Source organism: Bombus fervidus, chromosome 1, assembly GCF_041682495.2.
Source record: "Bombus fervidus isolate BK054 chromosome 1, iyBomFerv1, whole genome shotgun sequence".
NCBI classification, from domain to species: domain Eukaryota; kingdom Metazoa; phylum Arthropoda; class Insecta; order Hymenoptera; family Apidae; genus Bombus; species Bombus fervidus.
The window spans coordinates 13,190,637-13,212,513 of NC_091517.1; the positions used below are offsets into that span (position 1 = coordinate 13,190,637).

The following is a 21,877-nucleotide window of genomic DNA, read 5'->3' on the forward strand; positions in this document are numbered from 1 at the left end:
TTGTTTGAATTAGATAACATAGTTTTATGCATTGTAATAACAAGTAAATATTATGACGTTATTCAAGCTTTATTAGAGCTTTCATACAGTGAGTTCATTTTTTATTGACACAGATGTTAATCATAGATACAGATGGATATATAAATAGCGGGTATGTTTAAATTACAGCATACATTTTTGACAAGTTTGTTGCTACAAGCATCGTCATTGAAAATCATGTTTAAGTTCTTACCAATTTTCGCCATTCTCGGCATTGCCGCTGTTCTTGTACGTATGATACTTCGTTCTATAATATTCTATACTGAAAATAAATTATTGTATCTGATCATTTTAATAATTATGCGCATTTATGATTTCTAATTATACTTACGTATGTTCTCCATTTACTCATTTTGCATGACTTCTATATAGAACATTTTCTCTCTTCTATCTGTTAACTGACCATTACATTTTTCTTGATCTTTTAATACAGGCTCTTCCGTTTGATCCATTAAACCAAGTAGAAAATGTTCTTAACGTAAGTATCAATTAATGATTTTCATACATAATGAATTGAAATAGATTTATAACGCTTAACTGACCATTACATTTTTCTTGATCTTTTAATACAGGTTCTTCCGTTTGATCCATTAAAACAAGTAGAAAATACTCTTAAGGTAAGTATCAATTAATGATTTTTATACATAATGAATTGAAATAGATTTATAATGCTTAACTGACCATTACATTTTTCTTGATCTTTTAATACAGGTTCTTCCGTTTGATCCATTAAAACAAGTAGAAAATACTCTTAAGGTAAGTATCAATTAATGATTTTTATACATAATGAATTGGAATAGATTTATAACGCTTAACAATATTAAGAAAATTTGAAGTTAAATAATATTTAAAGTAGTAATTTCATTTCAAATCCATATTAATTACATTTAAAAGTATTATATATTATTTTCATCTTATCTAACAATATAATTCTTTATAATTACTCTAGTATCGTATGAAATGTAATAAAAAATTGTTTGTTAAACAAGAATTTTTTTAAATATCCAAATGTGATTATAGTTTTCTAGAAATCTCTTGTAAAAAACAAAATAAGTAAGTAAAAGATATATAATAACAATGTTAAAAAACTGTTACAGCCTAATGACAACACTCAAGCAAACTCACAAGAAAATAATAGCAATAATGGCAGTGACAAAAATCACAGTAATAATGACAACAGTGGCAGCCAAGATTTGTTCCATGTTATGGACAATCTGAAACATATGCATCCGGAGGGTCTATTGGAAGGATTAACAAACGACTCCGCACTTGTTGTGGAAGAAATAAAACATCAGCTCTATAACGAATACGATAAACTGGATGAAGATGCCTTAGAGATAAAGAATAGCATTAAATACAAAGTAGAGGACATCATCAAGAACGTTACCAATGTGCTTGACAAACTGGAGAACAAAATAAATAATACCTTGAAACACGTTAACGAAAAGACTTCCGAAATCGTAAACCACGTGAGGAATGTTACAGAAGAAACAGTACAGAAATTCATAAATAAAACTGACCAAGCTGTGGCACAAGCGAGACATATTACTACTGAGATTTTGAAAAAAACATTGTCCGAGTTAAGGAAACAGGCTCACAATCTTTTGAACAATATCAACAGATTTATTCACGACACAATTCATGAAATTGAAAACCGAATTCACAGTATCTTCAATAATATTAAATATATCATAAGACTACCGTTGGAAGACGCTTACATCATGAAAAATCTGGGCAATATAATTATAGATACTTTGGAAAATGTTGAACAACAGGTTAATGATGTTACAAGTGTTGCTTTTGACATTTTCAATAATGTCCAACATTTCGTAAAATTTGGAATAGATAGTGCGAGGAATATAGAAAACGCAATCAACGTTATGCGCCATATACATGATGATATTCAAGACTTTCATGTAGGACACATTATAGGTAACATAAACATTTTACAAAGAATTATTAAACAATTATTGTCATATTATATTAAAAAAATGAAATGAATATTAAATAATTTTTGTTGTAGATGACGTAAAGGATGAAGTATCCCATAGTTTTAAGGTAAATTTAATACATTTTTAATATCAAAATGTTCAACGTATTATGTATTTCTATATCTTATGTTACAAAATATTTTATTTTTACTTTTGTAATTATTCTTTATATTTATGTCTAGTTCCCATTTGGTATCTAAGTAACAAATATAGGGTACTGCATCTTAAATGGAATCATAAAATCGATGATTGGAAATTACTAAACAAATAAAGTAGTTTTCAATTTATAAACAAGCAGCAGTAGTAAAGAAACGAAAGAAGAAATCAACATATTGAAAATTCACACTAATTGTTTAAGTCAAAAAAACATTTATGTTGTTACTAATGTAAATAACTGTTATTTGTAGTGTTGATAAAAATAGGCAAATAAAAACTTTGTCTAATTTAATAAATCAACTTATTAAAACATCATGTTAGATTGTGTTTCTGATGATTGCATGTCATTCCAACAAGCTATTTCTGTCATTTCCAAATTACCATCTTCTGTCAATGTTAAGATTTGTTTTTCTGAATTATCTTTAAGTTTCAATGCTAAATCTGTATCAGAATGTGATACCATCACTGCAGGATGTGTTGGAGCTTCATTAATTTCCACAGGTTGTAAAATACGTACATATATTGGTTGAGTTACAGTAGTATTGTCTATAATTTATAGACATTTTGTAATAAAATGTTTTTCAATTAAAAATATATCTTAAATTCTTACCAGCAGTTAAAATATTCTGAATAGATAAATTTTCAGAATTTGATAATCTTATTATAGGAATATTTTCATTGTGATTTGGAATGTGTGATTCTGAATATGTTTCAATAGTCATAATTGGTACATTTTGCTGCACACTTTTTTCCAAAATTGGGATATCCAACATAGATTCATCAATATCTTTTAAAGATGATTCTGAAAGGCATTTAGAATACAATTTTCTGAGAATAGAAAAAGTTCATTTCTATCATATCAAAAATAAATAGTCTGAAAAACCTGTTTGCTTATCTTGGACTCTAGTCTGATCACTTATATGTTCTTTCATATTACAATTATGCGGTTCTTGTTGACTTTCATAAAATTGTACACCGCATTTATCACAAAATATTTTTTGCTTAACATGGTCTCTAATATGATGTACCATAAATGAATTATGAAGAGTAGTATATTGACACTTATCACATTGCAACCAAATATTACTCTTTTTATGCTTGGATTTTTCAGTAATATTTGAAGATAAGATAACATCTTTCCTACTTTGATAATTAGTTGTAGCTTGAGTGTTACACTTTGTAATTTGTGGTGGTTGAGAACGCTTTTGTTTATTATTATTACCAAGAAGTTCTCCTTTCTCCAAAGAATACTTTTGTTCTAAGAATCTCAAAACATTATCACGTACATTACACATCTCAACATCAAGTCTATCAAGTGTATTAATAAGATTAGCACAACTGCGACAAATTACATCATCTTCTGATATTACTACCAAATATCTATATTATATGAAAAGGACAAAATTGCATTTGTATTTTAAAACAATGCCTGAAATGCATATTATATTCATATAAATGTTATAAGATACTACCTTTCACCAACTAATTCTCCAAGCTTTTCTATTACTCTAGTTCTTGATATCTGCGTTCTACATGTAGCCAAAGCATAATGACGCCCTCGAATTTTTGCATCACATACAAAACATTGTATGTCTTCCAAGGTTTTTGAAATATTACATTCATTATCAGTATTACAAACGGTTACGTTTGTACAATTGTTGGTAATATCTCCAGAACAAATGTCATGTTGTTGTCCTATTGACAACATCGAAGTTATATTTGCCATTGGACTAATGAAAATAATTATTTTGTAATCGGAATCAAGGTTAGGATACAAAATAGGAAATGTAAGATGTATAACTGTAAGAAAATAATACGAAATAAAAAATCTATAATTTTGTATTATAAATATTACACTGTACTTTTCTTTTCCATGTTTTATAATACTATGATAAAAATAACGTATCAATGTATGTAATATATCTTTTACATAAATCTGTTATAATACAAAATGATGTTAACTTGAATAGATCTTATGCCATCTTGTGAAGATTGATGAAAATGCACACAACTCCTATACCATATACATTACCACCAAGGAATAATAAATATAAGTTACATATATATACATAAAATATTGTAATAAAACTAATGCAACAAAATTTGTCATGAATATTAATAGGAAAATTTGTTTATTTTATTGAATTACAAGATAAATATAGAAAACGAAACATTAAGATGTATAATATTTATTACACTTATCTATAAGTGATAAGTTCATTGATTTTGTTATATGCTCATTTACAATTAATAATTAAAAATTAATCGAATATTTTTGTTTTCTGTAGATTTCCACCAAATTTTTAATGCACAAATAACCGCTACTTTTACACATCTATACTTAACATGCTTATACGAATAATTTCCTTTACAGTTCTTGCTAACATTAATGTCACTAAATGTGCGTACATAGTGACTTTCTTGAATTACAAAGGAATTGAACATTATGAAGTTTATATCGGTGTGTACATTTCAAGCATGTCCAGTATTTGGTAAATAAAATCTCAACAGTTTTAAATTCATAACTTCATATAAAATAAACATTGTTAATGTCACGCATTTTTACAACATTTTATACAATAAACTTATACAGAACAAAATATAGTATTGTACATGGGTTTTTATCAATTTGATCCGAAAAATAACTGTTTAATCTTATAAAAATAACTTTTATATGAAATTCCGACGTATGTATATTTTCTATAGTTTGTAAAGTTTTACACAGTTTTGTAGAAAAAATGTTAAAGTCACATTAGGATATGGTTGAAACGTACTAATAATTCTTGAACTTTACATATCTATTTTTTCAATTTTTACTTTCAGCTCTTGCTTTTTTGTATTTTCTTTTTCATCTATTTCGTTCTTTTCACTGTCCCTTTCTTTATCCTTGCCAGAATGTTGTTGTTTCTTATCTGAATTACGGAAACGATCATAACGAGAATCTTCATCATCGCTAGATTTACCTCCTGCTTCTGTTTCTCTTAAAATATCGCCCAAGTCCTTATCAACATCATCCCATAACTTATCGCCACTATCGCCGGGGTAATCATCATCATCATCTTCTTCCGCTTGTCCATTTTTATTCTCTTTCATATTTTTCTCAGATTCAACAACCCCTTTCTGCTCAATTGCTTTACCCGACTCAGCAGTATTAGTGCCATCAGTTGTAGTTACTGGCAATGTGTTATTTGTAGATGGTGGTTCAGAATTAGTTGGAGATTTAGCATTTTCTGTACTATTTACAGCATTTGGAGTAGTAGTATTATTGGTAGATGACGATGATTGCAGATGGATTCTTTCTGCTTGCCTTCGCAATGCTTTATCATCATTATCGCGCACATATCTGCATAATATATTACATTTAGATCAACAATTGTATACACAAAAGCAAAAATTTTATGAAATCATTATTTTAAAAGTATACCGTTTAAGATGACTTCTGGTTGAACAATGGAGCGCTATTGCTCTTTCACTATTTTCACTACGTGGTAGATATATCTTACACAATTCACAGAATTGTACTTCGACACGTTTTATGTATTCTGCTCCCACTTTAATCATTTGTTTGCTTTTAGGTTTCTTTTCTGTGTCGTTTGTGCCTTCATTTTCTGGTTTTTCTTTCTTTTTCTCGGGAGACTCTTCATCTTCTGCTGTAAATTATGTTTATCTAGTAATTGTTATCGAAGTAATATTTATTAAGTTATATTTAGTAAGTTCAATAATCGTACGTACCGTCAACATCACCTACAGAATCCAGAGTCATAAAGTTATCAAGATTAACTTCCTTGTCATCTTCTTCAGGTCCACTTGAATTTGCTTCCGCTTCACCATTGCCAGCGTTCATTCTTTCTTTTAATGCACTTTTCCTCTGAAAGATACACAGGCATAAAATATATTAAAACTCCAAAAACTTTAATATCGCAATAGAAATAATACCTTAATGTGATCCAAAGAACACATATGAGTTTCAAATAGCATTGGTGATCGAAATTGAATACGACAGGTGCGGCAAAATGGTGTGAGAAATCGTTTCATTTGACGATGGGAATCTGATAGCTGATGTATTGCTTTAAGAGAACGATAATTAAGTTTACAGATCGGACAGAACATGGTACGAGAAGGCAAAGTACCACGCGCAGCATCTCGGGCCTCGACACGTCGTTGTTCTTGTCGTTGCAAGACACGCATACGAGTCAAAGTTGCTTTGTGCCGTGATGCAATTCGTCTCATTGCTGCACTGTGACGGCCCGAATATAAATGTAGCGAGTATTCTTTGAAAGTAACACTACGATGAGCGCAATGTGGACAAGTTAATTTAATAAATTTTCTCCCATCTCTTCTACTAGGTAACTCTTCTGAACCAGTAGTTCTACCGTGATCTGTTTTATCATTTTCATCTCTTTCTTCATCATCCCCATCGTCCTCATCATCCTAAAAATATACGCATGACAAATGTTCACCGTAACGGGTTAATTCAATTAACAAAACTTATTTTAATTGGTCTCACCTCATGTTTTCGATCATCTTCATCTTCTTTTACTTCGTCTTCTTTCTCTTCCTCATCTTCAGTATTTTGTCTTTCCCGATCTTGTTTTTCCTTCTTTCTTTTTTCATCTTTTTTCTTTTTCTCTTCCTCTTCCTCTTCTTCTTCATCGTCGCGTTCATGTGGCTGAATTAATGTCGGTAAATATTACAGTAAGTATTGCCATTATTAGCACACAATATGCATATAGATAATAAGAACAAATATTATCAGCCCTATGAAGTTACCTTATCATCATCATCCCAATTACTTTTGTTATCATCATCCTCTTCATCGTCATCGGAAAATTCAGCGTTAATAGCTTTGGTCATCTCTCTATCCTTGTCCTTCATGCTCGTTCCTGATCCTGACTCCTTTTTACTTCCGGATAGCCTAGTAGTACCGCTACTAACGACACAGCAATTTTGTTTTGACTTACATTATTTCCCTTCGTCTTGTTCTGGTTCCTTTGTCTTTCATTATATCATCAACCAAAATTTTGTTTTCTTATAGTTGATATACAGCAAATATCGCGATAGTATTCGTTTTTCTTTTATCCCCCATAATGAATGCATTTCGTATTGCAATAAAGGTCTTAACTATTCAGCCTTTTTGCTCTGCATTGTGCTCTTATGTCTCCGCATTTTCGCGTTTTAAAATATATATATATACATATATATATATATATAAGAAACAACGTTCTTATACTGGTTTTAATCACCGCTATGTGTAAGAATGATAAATAATGATCTCGTAAAGTACAAGTATTATAGTAGTTCTCATATCAAAAGTAATTACATTGTATTTTGATGATATACACATTGTATTTATGCATGTGAGAATCAATTCCCTTTTTTATTTAGAACCCTGCGAAAAGTTTGCCTCTCGGCAGTACAATATTGGTTTCGTGCGATCATTTGTGTCATTTTTTGTGTTTTCTTTTACCATTTATATATCTATCATCGTCTTGACTTTCAGGTCATTATAGTCAGATATAGTCAGTTCGTTTACTGACAAATAAGCAAGCAGGCTACTAGGACGGTATTGCGGTTGGTAAGTGATTTATTAATTAATTACCTCCTGCGCAATTTGGTTGTGGTCATGCGCACACGCTGGATGTAGTCTCGCGATCGCGATCCTAGCAGCTTGCGTCGATAGTCGAGTGAGTGTAGAGTACGCTTGCGAGCCATGATGACGTCCGATCGAGAGCTCATACGATGGAATCCACCCCCTCTACCGCTTCCACGAGTTGAAATGCGACCTCTGTAGTTTGAGCTTTGATGCGATATTCGCCCTCGGCTCGAGGTATATCTCTGAGTTGGAGGTGCCATTTCACTAATTCGAGGGGGTGGTGGAGGTGCATAGCTCCGCGATGCTGAATGACGGTCCTCTGAGCGATGGTATGACGAAGCACGTTCGCTTTGTCTCTTGTCCTCATACACGGCCGAAGACGACGATCCCTTATTATCGTCATAAGGAGCTGATGCAGATGAACCACCATACGACGAAGAATACCTCTGAGAGCCGCTACCGCTACCTCCACCCTGCCAAATCAAATTCAATTGTGCTCCTTCCCATTGTATCTTTCTCTTTTCCTGCCCTTCTCTCTTTTAATCTATATACATTCCTCCCCTTTGTTCCCTCCTATCAGATATTCTCCATATATTTTTTTTCTAATTCCATTCCAAGTTGATTCTTTTGCACTCCCTTATTTTACCACTCATTATAGTGCCAATCGTTTAGTACAAAATCATCCAACCTTGTACTGTTACGGTCACTACACCCATTCCCGTTGGATCACCAAAATATTATTTACCTCGCCTAAGCTTGAAAAGCACCTAAATTATATTTTATTTTTCATATTTCAAATATAAGTAACTTTGCATACCGCTTTTTTTATTATATTAGAAACAATTTTTAGTTTTCAAAAAATATAATAGGAGTCTTGTCATTTCATTTCATATGTACGAGCTCTGAATAGTGGCTTTGATCAGCATTCGTTTGCTTGAAGATATCAAATGAACTGAATTCTGCATGATTCTGGATTAATTGTTGATAGACCTTTCCAATTTTAATAAAGATAGATGTACTTTTATATATTCATATTTGTAAAGCACTCTTTCATACAATGTTCAATGCCTCATGCACACTTATATGAACCAAGAAATCAAATAAAACTAATAAAATTGTAGTTATATGCATATAATGTTATATCCTTGTATATTTTCTTTAAGGATAAAATATGTGAAAAATATATTTGTGTACTTTCAGTGCTTTTGTAAAGCTTTCCAGCACATTCTAGCTTCAACCCATAGATATAAGGTACAGATATATATTTAAAAAAGGTTGTTTCTCAGTCATTTTCAACTGAACATAACTTAGGATGTATGTCCTTTACATTGGAAAGATCTACGATTTGACGTTATTAACAATTTATTTCATTATCTCAATGGTAAGTTTTAATGGATGTAATTTAGAAAATTGTATAGAGCAGTATTTGTTAAAAATTTTTGCGGTGCGGCAATGCAGGGATGCTTTCAACATTTCAATAACTGATCTGCACTGTGCAGGAAACTGGTTTAGTTGCACATATTGTTTTACATAGAGAACAATACTGATGTAATGTTGGCATTTTAAAATTCATATTTCTATATGTATATGTATATATATATATATCTATTCATTTGTTGGTTCAGATACTTTTCAGGTTGTTCTCAATATTTAATGCAACTGTGTGCAGGCAATAATTAAGTACCATCTAGGTGTATTTCATCTTTTAATTATGTGATGTTTTCGCAGTGTTCCACCAGTAGTGTCCCAACGCAAAAAGAATGGGTGTTCAAGTAGCCGTTGGCTCGTCGCTTGAAAGGAAAGTATGACGACTTATGAATGCCTTGCCTACTGTTTCATTTTTTTTAAATGTAAATGTTTAGACGAGTGTCCTGAAAATATCTTTTATATGGAACAAAATACTTAAAATTTCATAGTTAAATTTCATTAGTGAAAATCTTTCAGGACCATCGTTTGTTCATGCTACGTAATTTAAAAATTTGAAAACTTTTGTGAAGCAGGGCTTTCAAGATGAAAAAATGATTCTTGACCACAGCACGGCAGGAGATTGAAACAAAATAGACTAACGCTTATTTGAGGTGTCTTGCAATAAAAATATCACTACGCTTATATGTATAAAATATATACCTGGTATGAATCACTTCTCATCCTTTTACGAGTTGAATCACTCGATGATCGGTGTTCATCTCTTCCAGAATAAGATTCCTAAATAAAATAATAATGTTTCAAATATTTATGTTATTCTCTATGCATACAATTTTTTAAGTTACAATTCATTTATTTACATACTTACCCTTGGTCTTTTATAACTATTTGAATGTTCACCTCTTCCTCCTCTACTAGAATATCTTTCAGACCCTCCTGTTATAAATATAAATAATTTTTAATATTACTTATAAAATAAATGCTCTTCATAAAACATTAGGTAATATAAATTTGTTACTATGGTTATAAGAATTATATTAAATGTACACAAATATTAACTAACCAGAATTATACTTTGACCGAGAATCATAACTAGTAGTTGAATATTTAAATCTGCCTCCTCTAGATGAGGAATAACCTCCTCTGCTAGACATATTTCCTCCAGTGGACCCACTGTTCCATTCATTTCCACTACCACCTCCTCTTCCCCTATAAGAACTGCCCCCTCGAGAATTAAATCCACGGCCACGAGAACTCATACTAGAGCTATAAAAAAAAAGATAAAAAATTTATAAAATACTTTTTATAATTAATACTGAGCTTTATATATATAACTTTATTATTTTTTAAAATGATATTAAAGTATAAAAATAAACACCATATTTCAATGACATTAATATTTAATACATAGTATATCTTGTATATCTTATATAGTATATATTTGTGACAGAAATTTAGAATTTATTTAAGAACAAAATTTGTGAAAAATTATTTACAACAACAAAAATGGTATATTGAAAATAACATACATATATTTATGAATAATATAAAATAACAAAATACAAAATCCAAGCGGATATAAATTTACATGTGCATAATCTATTACCAACCTGCATTTATGGTAGCTATAACTCATAATTAGGACTTATAGATGGGTTATAGATGTCAGATATGGTGTCAAAAGTCTATAGACAAAACAGGAATGTTTATGTATTGCATTACAACATTAAAATACATTCATGTGTATTATAACTTTCAGTTATATTAATTGTACTTATTTATTATTCTTATGCAATGTGACACGGAAATTACCAAAATATTTAAAAGAGTTTTCATATATATCGTCTTCAACACAAAATCGCCAATAATATATAAAAATAAGGTTTACAACATTATCTATTTAAATTATTAAAACAGTGACAAATTTTTTCTACAAGATACATAAATATTTTAATAGATAACATTTCTACATTGTAAAATGTAGTTCCTCATAATACCATCATTAAAATATATATTTCATGCTGTTCGTAATTGTGCATGATTTTGAACAAAGTGCTTCAACGCTTATCACATTTAATAAATATTATAATCGTGAAACGATATATCTATATTTAAATGATAAAATATACAATCTTTTGCAAAAATTAATAGTATTTCTGGTGTGAAAATCAATAACTTCCTTCTTTATTCTCCAAATTAATGGCCACACTCTGCGAGAATTTCAGAACCATCATTTTATCTAAGAAATCGTCTTTATATAAACAAGATAATACTTACTTTATTAAAATATGTGAATTTTCCTTTAAGAGATTTTAGTAAGCGAAATTTGTACAATAAAGTTTAAGTATTTGGCACGAAACTCCACAGACATGCCGTGGACGCGCGATTCACGTAAAATGTCGTCTTCCCTAAAGGCTGTGGCGTCACTCTTCTTCCAAATTCTAACGATCGTTCGGAATGAAGGAATCGAACCGGAAGTTAGCATCAACTTGACTCATACACACGTTTTGATAATGTTCAATGACTTACTTGTCGTATGTAACTAATAAACACTAATTCCATAATTTTTAATAAACATATATCATTTTACGCTATTCTAATATTTTTTAAAAATTAAGTTTCTGTTCATTGTATATAGCATATTCTGAAGGAATTATAGTTTGAAAAAATTGCTTAACATGGCATTAAAATATTTAAGCAAATTCAATAGATACATTAAATATTTTTATATACATAAAAACCAAACAATTTATAATATTTTTATATAAGAGAACAAATGAATATTTTTCAGTTATCAGTTATTATCAAATCTTTAAGTATTAAGTAATAAAATATAAATTTCGTAAGTCATTTTCTTATTGTTTGCATATGTTCTACATACACATATAAAAATTAGTGATCAATATTTTATCAAAAATAAAATTATCTTGTTAATCATATAAGTAGTAAAAATAAAGAGAATTGTAGGGCACAAAAAAATAAAGAGAAAATCAGTCTTATGTAACTTTATGTTATACATTAAACAAATCAAGAATTTTTGCAATTTATTACACGCATACATTAATATTATGTAACGATTACAATAACAATCATTTAGATAATTATTCACGCAGATTTTTTGCTAGTTATGTAAATCAATTATTAAAATCTACAAATGTATACTTTATGTTATGTTTGTTTTACAGCTTAATTTTGACAATAGCATCATTATTGCAAAGAATTTTAATTTTAATAATGGAGATGTACAAATTTGTAAACCTAATTCATCTTATTTCATTTCAGTTTTATTTACATAATAGAGTCTAATGTATTTTTTTATTTTAAATCTTTTTCATCAAATAAAATGTAATGGCAACTAATAAAGTTATTTATGATACAAATATCTACAAAGATATTCACATAAGTATAAGAAACTTAGTATAAGTTTGAAATGTGTCACAATCTGTTACTATTTATATATATAATGATATTGTTATTGTTATGATTTAAACAAATAACTTCAGTCTAATATTAATTTGTTCTTATTTATAATACAACATGGTTATGTACATAAATCAAAAGTGTTTAAATTTGAATATTGTTTATAGAGATTGATTATGAACATCAAAAATATTTTTATTAAACTAACTATCCTTTCGTTAATAATATCATTAATATATTAATATATTTGCATCCATGATTCAAACATATTTCATAACATGTAATAAATAAAATATGTAATGAAATGTTTATGTGATGAAAGTGCGAGTAAGATTGTTTGACCACTCAATTTTAAATTTACAGTTTGGCAAACCAACATACAAATGCTTTAGCAAGTTTTATAATCTTACTCACACTCTTTTCTTTAGGAGACTTTTTGTTACAGACATAAAACATTCTACTTTTTATGGTGTTTGAATTATAATAATGAAAATTGACTTTCAACCATCTGAGCTATATATATAGTCTTCATCTAAAGGGGAATGAACATTCATGTCATTGGAGTTGCTACTATAACGACTACAATTTTCAATTACAATATGGGCAAGTTCTTTTATACGCTCATATGGTCTTGGATCTGAGATTAAAGTATTCAGTTTCTCAATTCCTCCTTCTCGAATAACTAATATGCAATATTTATGGGCTGTTAAAGAAATAATTATAGTTTTAATAAAAGTTGCAAGGTAATAAAACTTCAAAAAAATATTTGTATGTATGAATATATAGAATGGAAAAATGATTGTATTTAAAATAAAATTAAATTTTGCAATATATATACTCACGATAAACAGTTGTAAGATTAGCAAGAGCCCAAACCGCCCAATGTTGACATTGTGGTGTATGATAAATATCTACCAAACGTAATAATGGTAGAAATGAACGGTAATTAATGTTACGTTCTGATGATATATCCCATCGTTCAATAGCTTCAACCATAAGTTCAAGAACTACATTTCGACTAGGTTTTTCTATTGTCCATGCTTCAACACCATCAGATGCTATGTGAGCTAATATCCCGACTGCATTATATGGTACCTAATAGCAAATAAAATATATTAAGTATTGTAAAAATATAATTATTAAATATATTGTCAATATATAAGTATAAAAAACCTCAATGCTTTCTCTGACAGTACGTATTAAATTTGTGAAAACTACCATGTATGGTAGTTGCATTAGATGCACTCTAAGACTTTGTACTTCAGCTACATTACCAAGTAAACCCATCATATTTTTTAATAATTCTTCTTTGCGAGAGTATTGCTGTAAAAATAAATCATTCATGAAGTAATTGTATTTATTTAGTAATTGTTTATTAATAAGTAAGATTAATATTGTATACCATCACACATCTATAGAATAATAGCATGCCATTTTCTTCAAAAAATCGTTGACAATTTATAGGAGTTTCATCAGTTACATTCCACATAGTTGACCAAGCTACTTCCATAACATCATCAAATGTTCTAGATTCAACTCTGTATTTAATTAGTTCAAGCATTGTTTTTATGCAGCCTAGATCGCCTAATAAACGCTTTTCTCTGCCTGTTACTTGACATGCCAAAGTATTTAAAAGAAATATTCCAATACGTTGAACATAACTTTCCTGTTGTGCATGTTTAGCTAAATGCAAAAGTAGTTTCACCAATGTTTCATAGTGTGACATCTAATAAAAGGTAAATAAGAATTAGTAACATTCTTTAAAATATATTTTATGATATAGCTACAAATGCTATTACTGCAAGTAACAAGAACAATACATACCACATCTTGTGGCAATCGGAATTGATATAATGTTAGACAACCATTACGCATCATAGTTTCTTCATTTTTATGAATACTCATTCCAACAAGAAGTGTGCGAACAATTCTCCTTTTTAATCTTGCTTCGAGTTCGCCTTTTTCTTTCATTTTTACAATATAAAACAGTGCTGCACTATTAAATATAAACAATACGAGTTGTACTAAATTTTTTGAAATATATAGCTATAACAGTATACAAAAATCATATAATATATAAATACCTTCCAGATATTTGTATATCTTTCAGAGTAGGATATTTCTCCATTGCTTCTAATACTGCACAAAGTGCTTGATCCATCCTATGACAATTTTCATATCTGTACATATGATATAAATCACTTATTACTTTTAACATTAGATCTTCTCTATTATTCATATAAACATGAGCTGCAACCAATATTTGATCTTCATTTGCATTTCCTGCAATCTACAATTTCAAAGAGTAGAATAATTAAAAAATAAATGATAAAATATACAATATTATTATGTATTTGTTATAAAATATTGCTTTTATTATTTACCAATTTTGCTGGAATATTACGTCGCCTGCAAGGTGCATCATTTGCTCCATAAAGTCCTAAAAATTGTAAAGGTCTATCCACTCTTGAAATAAGACCTGGTATATCACAAAGATTATTATTATATATGTCAGAATAGAAAGAATGTTCAACTGTTTGTATTCTGCGATCTACAATTTCTATTCCTGCTAAATTTGTCCCACTAATATCTAAAGAAGTTAGTTGAGGCAAACCATTTACTATATCAGATAAGATTGTATTAGGATTTGCAAATATTCCATCTTCTGGATGGATTTGAGAGATATCCAAATGCCTAATTTTAAAACATTGAATTAAAAATTTTAAATACAATATTTTATTATACCATAAGTCAAATATAAATAAACAGTTACCTTAAATGTTTCAAGTGACAGATATTGGTAACAAAGGCTTGTGCTTGAGAAATAATTCTAACATTATACAAAACTAAGGATACTAAATTAGGAACCAAATGGAAATAATCAAAGGTACCCATATCAGAACTATTGGACAAATCTAAATTTGTTAAATTTGTTAATCCACCCAAGAGTATATTATAATCCAAGGCACAAATTTGAACATATTCTATAGCCAAGGTCCGTAGATTTGGTATTTTAAATACATGTCCTCGTTTCTGGTATGCTAATAATTAAAAAGTATATACATTAATTTTATATTTAATATCTCTTATATTTTATGATACAACTAAATGCAAATAATATTAATAATAAGATATTTTAAATATATTAATAATTAAACTGCAAAATAATAATATAAATGCTTTATTCATAATATAAAATATTTCATACCTTAATGCAAAATAAATATTTTATTAGTAACTATTTATTATTAGTTATTAATTTGAATATCTGTTTTTTATAAGACATAAATTGAACATAATTTTAATTATTAATAGATATCAATAAAGAAAAGTATAATAAAACATAATAGTATCCTGACAATGGAACTATAGATTTTTTATAAGCTATTCTAGTAGTAAAGAGTTCTTACCTGTAAGTTTTTCCGGAATAATTCCAGAACTACCACGACATACTAAAGTATGCAAATTTTCTGCATTTGCATTTATGTAATCAATAGATCGGTCTGTTAAATTGGGACAATCTGTAAGTTCTAATCTTACAAGTTTGTGATTTGCAAGGATCTGTACTGAATCATCGGTTATATTGGATCCTACAACTTTGACACGTTTAAGTTTGGTTATCCATACATTTTTGAAAATCGTAAAGAAACAGTCATGATCTTCGTTTATATCGTTTCGTAAAACGTATTCAATAAGTTTATCGCATATTTCGTTTGGGAAAACCACTCCTTTTAAAAGATTTCGATATTCACACTTATCCTTTACCGAGATAATGTCTAAATTTTTGCAGATTACTTGGAAACATAATTCTGCAAGAGATTCTGGACCTATGTATTGATCTAAATGAAATAAGTCATCCAAATCCGCCATTCTATACGGCAATTTAAATAAATTGCGTAAAAAGACTCATAAGAAAATCTTGGCAACAATTACGCAATTTCAACTGTCAAATATGTTAAAATGCATCAGCTGGATATCAGTGCCAAAATTCGTTACAGAAAAATCCTTTTTTATTAACGTTTCTTTATTTTCCTTTGATCACAAAATAAGATCATTACATACTTAATCGGCACAAATGCCGAATCACTCACAAATGAGTCCCAAATGAATATATTCACTCTAAATCTTTAACAAAATTTACACAACAGTTAACTGATGCGCAACTATGTACGTCTTCACGCTTACAATTTTGACATTTCACTTGACTACCGTAGTGACGCTGTTCTCGAACACTTGACTGTAACAGCATATAAAGAACACAACAGTGAACCACATTTATTTAGATTTAGTTGACTACCCTGTTTCGCGCGGAATTTTAAATTATAATCTTTAATCTTAATTTATTCGAAACCTTTAGTGCAAATAATAAATATTAAATGTTACAATATAAAGGAATAATACATGAAATCAAGGGTAAATAGCTTTATTTTAGAATTTTTCAAAATTATATAGTATTACAAAGAATATGCTTAAATATATATAATACTCATAACCGTATACAAAACTTATAAAATTATAAAAATTTATTTCTATGATCCACAGGCCATGCACGCATCTCCATTTTCACGAGAGCATGCGAATACAGCTTCTATGTTTTCGCTACTCTGATTTTGTAACCATTTATTTTCCGAAGAATTAAGTTCCTCGTCATTATTACATTCAGAATTAACAGATTGATTAGAAGTAGTACTGATTGTATTTCGTAATTTTGATTTATCAACCGTGAATTGAAGGGCATTTACTGCCGGTTTCGTTCTTAAATAATACATACCAGTCTTTAAACCCTGCAAGGTGTTTTTGTATATTTAAATAAGTTTCATTAAAATAATTATATAAAATTTTGAATTATAAAGATTAAATTAAGATTACTTGCCATCTTCCAGCCATAAAAATGCATTGAAGTCAGTTTTTCTGTTGTTGGTTTAGCCATATGAACATTCACTGACTGTGACTGATCTATAAATGCACCACGATCTGCTGCCATTTTTAAGATTACCTTCTGTGGTATTTCCCAAACGGTTTTATAAAGCATTTTTAAATCATTTGGTATACGTTCAATATTCTATAACAAAAAAAATCTATTATAATAATATTGTAAAGAAGGGTCTGTTCGAAAGAAGGAGCTATTTGATCCTGAACTTGGTTAAATTAAAGGTATAGCACTACTGTATCACGTATGGCATTTGTGCTGGAACACAGAGATTTAGATAATCAAGACTCTAGTTAATCAGGACAACAGATAGTCAGATCCTGATTATCAAGGTTATATATATATATATGAAGAATATAAACCTACCTGTACAGAACCATTATTTGCTATAATTTCATTTTTCATATTCTCATCCCAAAGATCTCTTTCAGTCAGATCTCGTAATAAATGAGGATTTACGACTTGAAACTCTCCAGACAAAACTCTTCTTGCATAAATATTACTGGTATATGGTTCTATAGATTCATTATTTCCTAAGATTTGTGCAGTAGATGCCGTTGGCATAGGGGCGATTAATAAAGAATTTCTAACTCCATGTTTAGCAATTTTTTCTTTCAGAATTGTCCAGTTCCATAAATCAGTTGGAGTAACATTCCACATATCATATTGTAAAATCTGAAAGTACCTAAATAATTAGCATATATATTGTGATATACTAATGCTATTATGATAAATTAATCATCAAAGTAAAATATTTTTACGTATGATTTACTTACTCCTTTGCTAACTGGACTACCTTGATAGGTTTCATATGTACCTTTCTCTGCAGCAAGTTCACAGCTAGCCTCTAATGCGCCATAATATAGTGTCTCAAATATTTGGATATTAAGTTTTTGTGCTTCTTCACTTTCAAACGGATATCGCATTAAAAGGAATGCATCTGCAAGACCCTGAATTCCAATCCCTAAAATACATATGACAAATATTTAAAAATGTTAAAAATATATAAATATTGTATACTTGATATTTCACATAAAAATACCTATATACCTATAGGCCTATGTTTAAAATTTGATGTTTTTGCTTCAGGAACCGGATAATAATTAACATCGATAATTTTGTCTAAATTACAAGTAACAATTTTTGTTACTTTTCGCAGTTTTTCAAAATCAAATGTTTGATTACTGGAGTTTACAAACATATTCACTGCGATTGAAGCTAAATTGCATACAGCGATTTCATCTGGACTGGAATATTGTACGATTTCTGTACACAAATTACTGCTTTTGATTGTCCCTAAATTTTGATGATTTGATTTACGATTACAATGATCTTTATAAAGCATGTAAGGAGTTCCTGTTTCAACTTGAGAAATAAGAATAGCTGTCCATAAATCTCTCGCTTGAATCTGACGTTTATATCTTTTCTCATTCTCATATCTAAAAATAATATGTATTTATTTAAAAAAACGTTCAACACCATTGATATATTTTACTATGTATCATCAATATACATAATTTAATTTAATTTACCGCGTATAGAGAGCTTCAAATTCATCGCCCCAAACATCAGGTAGACCAGGAGATTCATGTGGACACATCAAAGACCACACACCATTATCCAAAACTCGTTTCATAAAAAGATCAGGTATCCATAAAGCATAGAATAATTCTCTTGCTCTATTTTCTTCTTTACCTGTCAATTATTATTAGATATAAAATGTTAAGTATAAGACTATTAAAATAGGTAATCAAAATCTTTTAAAATAAAGAGACAAACATGTAGCTTACCAATATTCTTTTTAAGATCTAAAAATTCAAAGATATCTGCATGCCATGGTTCTAAATATATAGCAAATGCTCCTGGTCTTTTATTTCCTCCTTGATCAACATATCGAGCTGTATTATTGTATACTCTGAGCATTGGAATTAAACCATTAGATACACCAAGTGTACCAGCTATTGGCGTGCCTCTTGCTCGAATACAATGTACATTAAGTCCAATACCACCAGCTGATTTGCTAATAAGTGCACATCTTTTTAATGTATCATAAATTCCATCTATGCTATCATCACTCATTGTTAGTAAAAAACAACTGAAAAATATAATCACTAAATTATTACATTGGAATGGATAAATACATTTTATTTTAATCTTGATAAATATACCTAGACATTTGCTGTTGCCTAGTACAGGCAAAGAAAAGTGATGGAGATGCATGTGTAAAATAACGTTCTGATAAAAAATTGTAAGTTTCTATAGCTTTATCAATATCTTCACCATGGATGGCAACTGCAACTCTCATTAACATGTGTTGTGGTCTTTCAACAACTTTCCCTTGTATTTTTAATAAATAACTTCTTTCAAGTGTCTTAAAACCAAAGTAATTATAACTAAAGTCTCTATCATAAATTATTGCAGAATTTAACTTATTTGCATTATTTTGTATGATATTGTAATATTTCTCACTAATAACAGGTCTAACTTCATTTGTATAATGTTCCTTTACATTATATAAGCTATGTATTACTTCTATAAATGGAAAGGGAAGATTCAAATAAAAACAAAACATTGAATTACTAAAAAAGAAATAAAGAAATGAATTGAATATATTTCTTATCTTACCACTAAAACTTTTCTTTGTTTCTTTATGAAGATTAGATATTGCAATTCTTGCAGCTAATATCGCATAATCTGGATGTTTAGTAGTCATAGTTGCGGCTGTTTCAGCTGCAAGATTGTCTAATTCAACAGTGGTTACACCTGAATATAAACCACTGATAACACGGAAGGTAATTGCAGACTATGAAAAAGATATAAAATATTAAGAAATAAATAATTAAGTAATAAATAATCTGATAATAAGTAAACTTACAGGATCCACGTAATCCATATCTAAATTGTAACATAATTTTTGAATTCTGGATGTTATTTTGTCAAAATGAACATCTTCTTTACGTCCATCTAATAATTACAAAAACTGATTAGTGTTATAATAGCTTAGGTTCGTAATAAAATTACATTAAGATTACTCGACATAATATCAGAATAATAAAGTTTATAACATACCGCGTTTTATCACATACATCTTTCCTTTTCCAACCATTTTAAGATCACAATTAGTTTACGATTAAGAGATGGAAATAATTATTAAACTACTTGTCCTGTAAAGTAATTGGATTAGTTTATGGTGTCGTCGTTACCGGCTTTTGGCGCGAATCGGAAGTAAAGATTGTCGTCACGTGACATATAATTGTTAGTTTGGCAGTTTAAATATGAAAATTTAAATGTTTTTAGGTTGCTATAAATCAATTAAATTTTACATAATATTTAAACGAATGTGCGTTTTTCTATTATTGTATATAAAAATCATTAAATTATCTTTTTTAATTATTATTTTTGTAAAGAAATAAGTAACTAATAGGAAAATGAAATAATAATAAAAATCAAATAATAATTAATAAGAATTTTAATAAGAGATTATTTTAGTCTTTACGTATTGAAATTGTAGATATTTTCTGCAGGTGAAATTTACAAGTATATGTGTAATATGTCTTGTATAATTAATAAAATAATTTGAGAATAGTAGACACAAAATAATACATTATTTATGTAGATATATGATGGATGACAGATAATTAAAAATTTTATTATTTAATGAAATGATTATATATGAGTTAATTATACTGTTCTATATTCCATATACTAACGGATTATATCTATAATACTTTTATAAAATAAAAACATATATAAAAGAATAAATACTATACCTAGATAAAAAGTATCCAAAAATTTGTTTAATAAAATAATTTTCGTGTTGAACACATTGTATTGTTATTATCTTGAATGTTATTTGTACAATCTTTGTCTCCTTCAATTTTAGCTACACAAACACTTATTTTGTACTCGTGAAATTGTGACGATTAACCGGAAGGGAGAGTTTACAAAATGTTTCCGGCTATTATTCTTTCATAACTCATTTCCGTTTTCCATTATTCTAATATTTCGATATAATTCCTAGTACTCCTTGATATCATTCTTATTAAACCCCCATTGTGTTATTTTTTTAATAATATTTTAATTTATTCTTTACTTTTATCATGCATTCACTTTTACCTGTTTTTCCTTCATGCCTTAAAACAGTATGATATATCGACTATGTCTTCTTTTTTTAATTGTTTGTAAATATTCTGATGCTTATCGACAAATCTATTGGATCATATATGAATAAATTTATAATAAATCGTTTACTAACCGATTTCGTTTACCGAAATCGGTATCCAACTGTATCTTATTTTAGAATAAGTTGATGATGTATGTACT

The 21,877-nt window shown here is 28.9% G+C and overlaps 5 protein-coding genes across 9 annotated transcripts; 1 reads left to right on the plus strand and 4 right to left on the minus strand.

Moving 5' to 3' along the window:
• Positions 1-84: 84 nt before the first annotated feature.
• Positions 85-2,482, plus strand: LOC139986757 (uncharacterized). The gene is made up of 5 exons (XM_072002339.1): positions 85-267; positions 473-517; positions 751-795; positions 1,137-1,971; positions 2,063-2,482. The coding sequence occupies exons 1-5, from the start codon at positions 154-156 to the stop codon at positions 2,116-2,118; spliced, it is 1,095 nt and encodes a 364-aa protein (XP_071858440.1). The 5' UTR covers positions 85-153; the 3' UTR covers positions 2,119-2,482.
• LOC139986751 (uncharacterized) lies at positions 2,112-4,145 on the minus strand. Its single transcript, XM_072002325.1, has 4 exons — positions 3,659-4,145; positions 3,070-3,566; positions 2,797-2,988; positions 2,112-2,732 (listed from the first exon to the last, which is right to left on the minus strand). The coding sequence occupies exons 1-4, from the start codon at positions 3,910-3,912 to the stop codon at positions 2,491-2,493; spliced, it is 1,185 nt and encodes a 394-aa protein (XP_071858426.1). The 5' UTR covers positions 3,913-4,145; the 3' UTR covers positions 2,112-2,490.
• A 214-nt stretch (positions 4,146-4,359) lies between these two features.
• On the minus strand, positions 4,360-11,641 carry LOC139986723 (uncharacterized). Of its 5 annotated transcripts, none has more exons than XM_072002280.1 (12): positions 11,482-11,641; positions 10,815-10,889; positions 10,268-10,470; positions 10,073-10,140; positions 9,907-9,984; positions 7,786-8,252; positions 6,957-7,113; positions 6,694-6,855; positions 6,123-6,617; positions 5,919-6,054; positions 5,611-5,836; positions 4,360-5,529 (listed from the first exon to the last, which is right to left on the minus strand). In XM_072002280.1, exons 2-12 carry the CDS (start codon positions 10,838-10,840, stop codon positions 4,977-4,979), a joined length of 2,571 nt encoding a protein of 856 aa, XP_071858381.1. In that variant the 5' UTR covers positions 10,841-10,889; positions 11,482-11,641; the 3' UTR covers positions 4,360-4,976. The 5 variants fall into 5 exon arrangements, with proteins under 5 accessions (XP_071858381.1, XP_071858372.1, XP_071858364.1 ...); XM_072002271.1 differs by having other exon boundaries at positions 5,611-5,833; positions 6,957-7,116; XM_072002263.1 differs by having other exon boundaries at positions 6,957-7,116.
• A 553-nt stretch (positions 11,642-12,194) lies between these two features.
• Positions 12,195-16,839, minus strand: LOC139986772 (protein zer-1 homolog). Its single transcript, XM_072002365.1, has 9 exons — positions 16,035-16,839; positions 15,398-15,665; positions 15,009-15,318; positions 14,709-14,914; positions 14,449-14,620; positions 14,027-14,350; positions 13,798-13,947; positions 13,467-13,719; positions 12,195-13,327 (listed from the first exon to the last, which is right to left on the minus strand). The coding sequence occupies exons 1-9, from the start codon at positions 16,492-16,494 to the stop codon at positions 13,125-13,127; spliced, it is 2,346 nt and encodes a 781-aa protein (XP_071858466.1). The 5' UTR covers positions 16,495-16,839; the 3' UTR covers positions 12,195-13,124.
• A 192-nt stretch (positions 16,840-17,031) lies between these two features.
• On the minus strand, positions 17,032-20,773 carry Rnrl (Ribonucleoside diphosphate reductase large subunit). The gene is made up of 11 exons (XM_072002377.1): positions 20,624-20,773; positions 20,430-20,518; positions 20,180-20,357; positions 19,723-20,086; positions 19,345-19,649; positions 19,087-19,249; positions 18,605-18,993; positions 18,331-18,518; positions 17,921-18,229; positions 17,498-17,686; positions 17,032-17,408 (listed from the first exon to the last, which is right to left on the minus strand). The coding sequence occupies exons 1-11, from the start codon at positions 20,658-20,660 to the stop codon at positions 17,154-17,156; spliced, it is 2,466 nt and encodes an 821-aa protein (XP_071858478.1). The 5' UTR covers positions 20,661-20,773; the 3' UTR covers positions 17,032-17,153.
• Between the last annotated feature and the right edge of the window lie 1,104 nt (positions 20,774-21,877).

Excerpts from the sequence above, each read along its gene's own strand:
- LOC139986757 (XM_072002339.1), top strand. The coding sequence starts at position 154 with ATGTTTAAATTACAGCATACATTTTTGACAAGTTTGTTGCTACAAGCA. Across the intron at positions 268-472 it reads TCGGCATTGCCGCTGTTCTT|GCTCTTCCGTTTGATCCATT; the intron begins GTACGTATGATA and ends CTTTTAATACAG. Across the intron at positions 1,972-2,062 it reads TCATGTAGGACACATTATAG|ATGACGTAAAGGATGAAGTA; the intron begins GTAACATAAACA and ends TTTTTGTTGTAG.
- LOC139986751 (XM_072002325.1), bottom strand. The coding sequence starts at position 3,912 with ATGGCAAATATAACTTCGATGTTGTCAATAGGACAACAACATGACATT. Across the intron at positions 3,567-3,658 it reads GGAGAATTAGTTGGTGAAAG|ATATTTGGTAGTAATATCAG; the intron begins GTAGTATCTTAT and ends CATATAATATAG. Across the intron at positions 2,733-2,796 it reads TCAGAATATTTTAACTGCTG|ACAATACTACTGTAACTCAA; the intron begins GTAAGAATTTAA and ends TATAAATTATAG.
- LOC139986723 (XM_072002263.1), bottom strand. The coding sequence starts at position 10,840 with ATGAGTTATAGCTACCATAAATGCAG. Across the intron at positions 10,141-10,267 it reads TCGGTCAAAGTATAATTCTG|GAGGGTCTGAAAGATATTCT; the intron begins GTTAGTTAATAT and ends TATTTATAACAG. Across the intron at positions 6,856-6,956 it reads ATTGGGATGATGATGATAAG|CCACATGAACGCGACGATGA; the intron begins GTAACTTCATAG and ends ACATTAATTCAG.
- LOC139986772 (XM_072002365.1), bottom strand. The coding sequence starts at position 16,494 with ATGGCGGATTTGGATGACTTATTTCATTTAGATCAATACATAGGTCCA. Across the intron at positions 15,666-16,034 it reads TATTCCGGAAAAACTTACAG|CATACCAGAAACGAGGACAT; the intron begins GTAAGAACTCTT and ends TTTAATTATTAG. Across the intron at positions 14,351-14,448 it reads TCCGATTGCCACAAGATGTG|ATGTCACACTATGAAACATT; the intron begins GTATGTATTGTT and ends ACCTTTTATTAG.
- Rnrl (XM_072002377.1), bottom strand. The coding sequence starts at position 20,660 with ATGGTTGGAAAAGGAAAGATGTATGTGATAAAACGCG. Across the intron at positions 20,519-20,623 it reads GATGTATGTGATAAAACGCG|ATGGACGTAAAGAAGATGTT; the intron begins GTATGTTATAAA and ends TGTAATTATTAG. Across the intron at positions 18,994-19,086 it reads TTTGAAGCTCTCTATACGCG|ATATGAGAATGAGAAAAGAT; the intron begins GTAAATTAAATT and ends TATTATTTTTAG.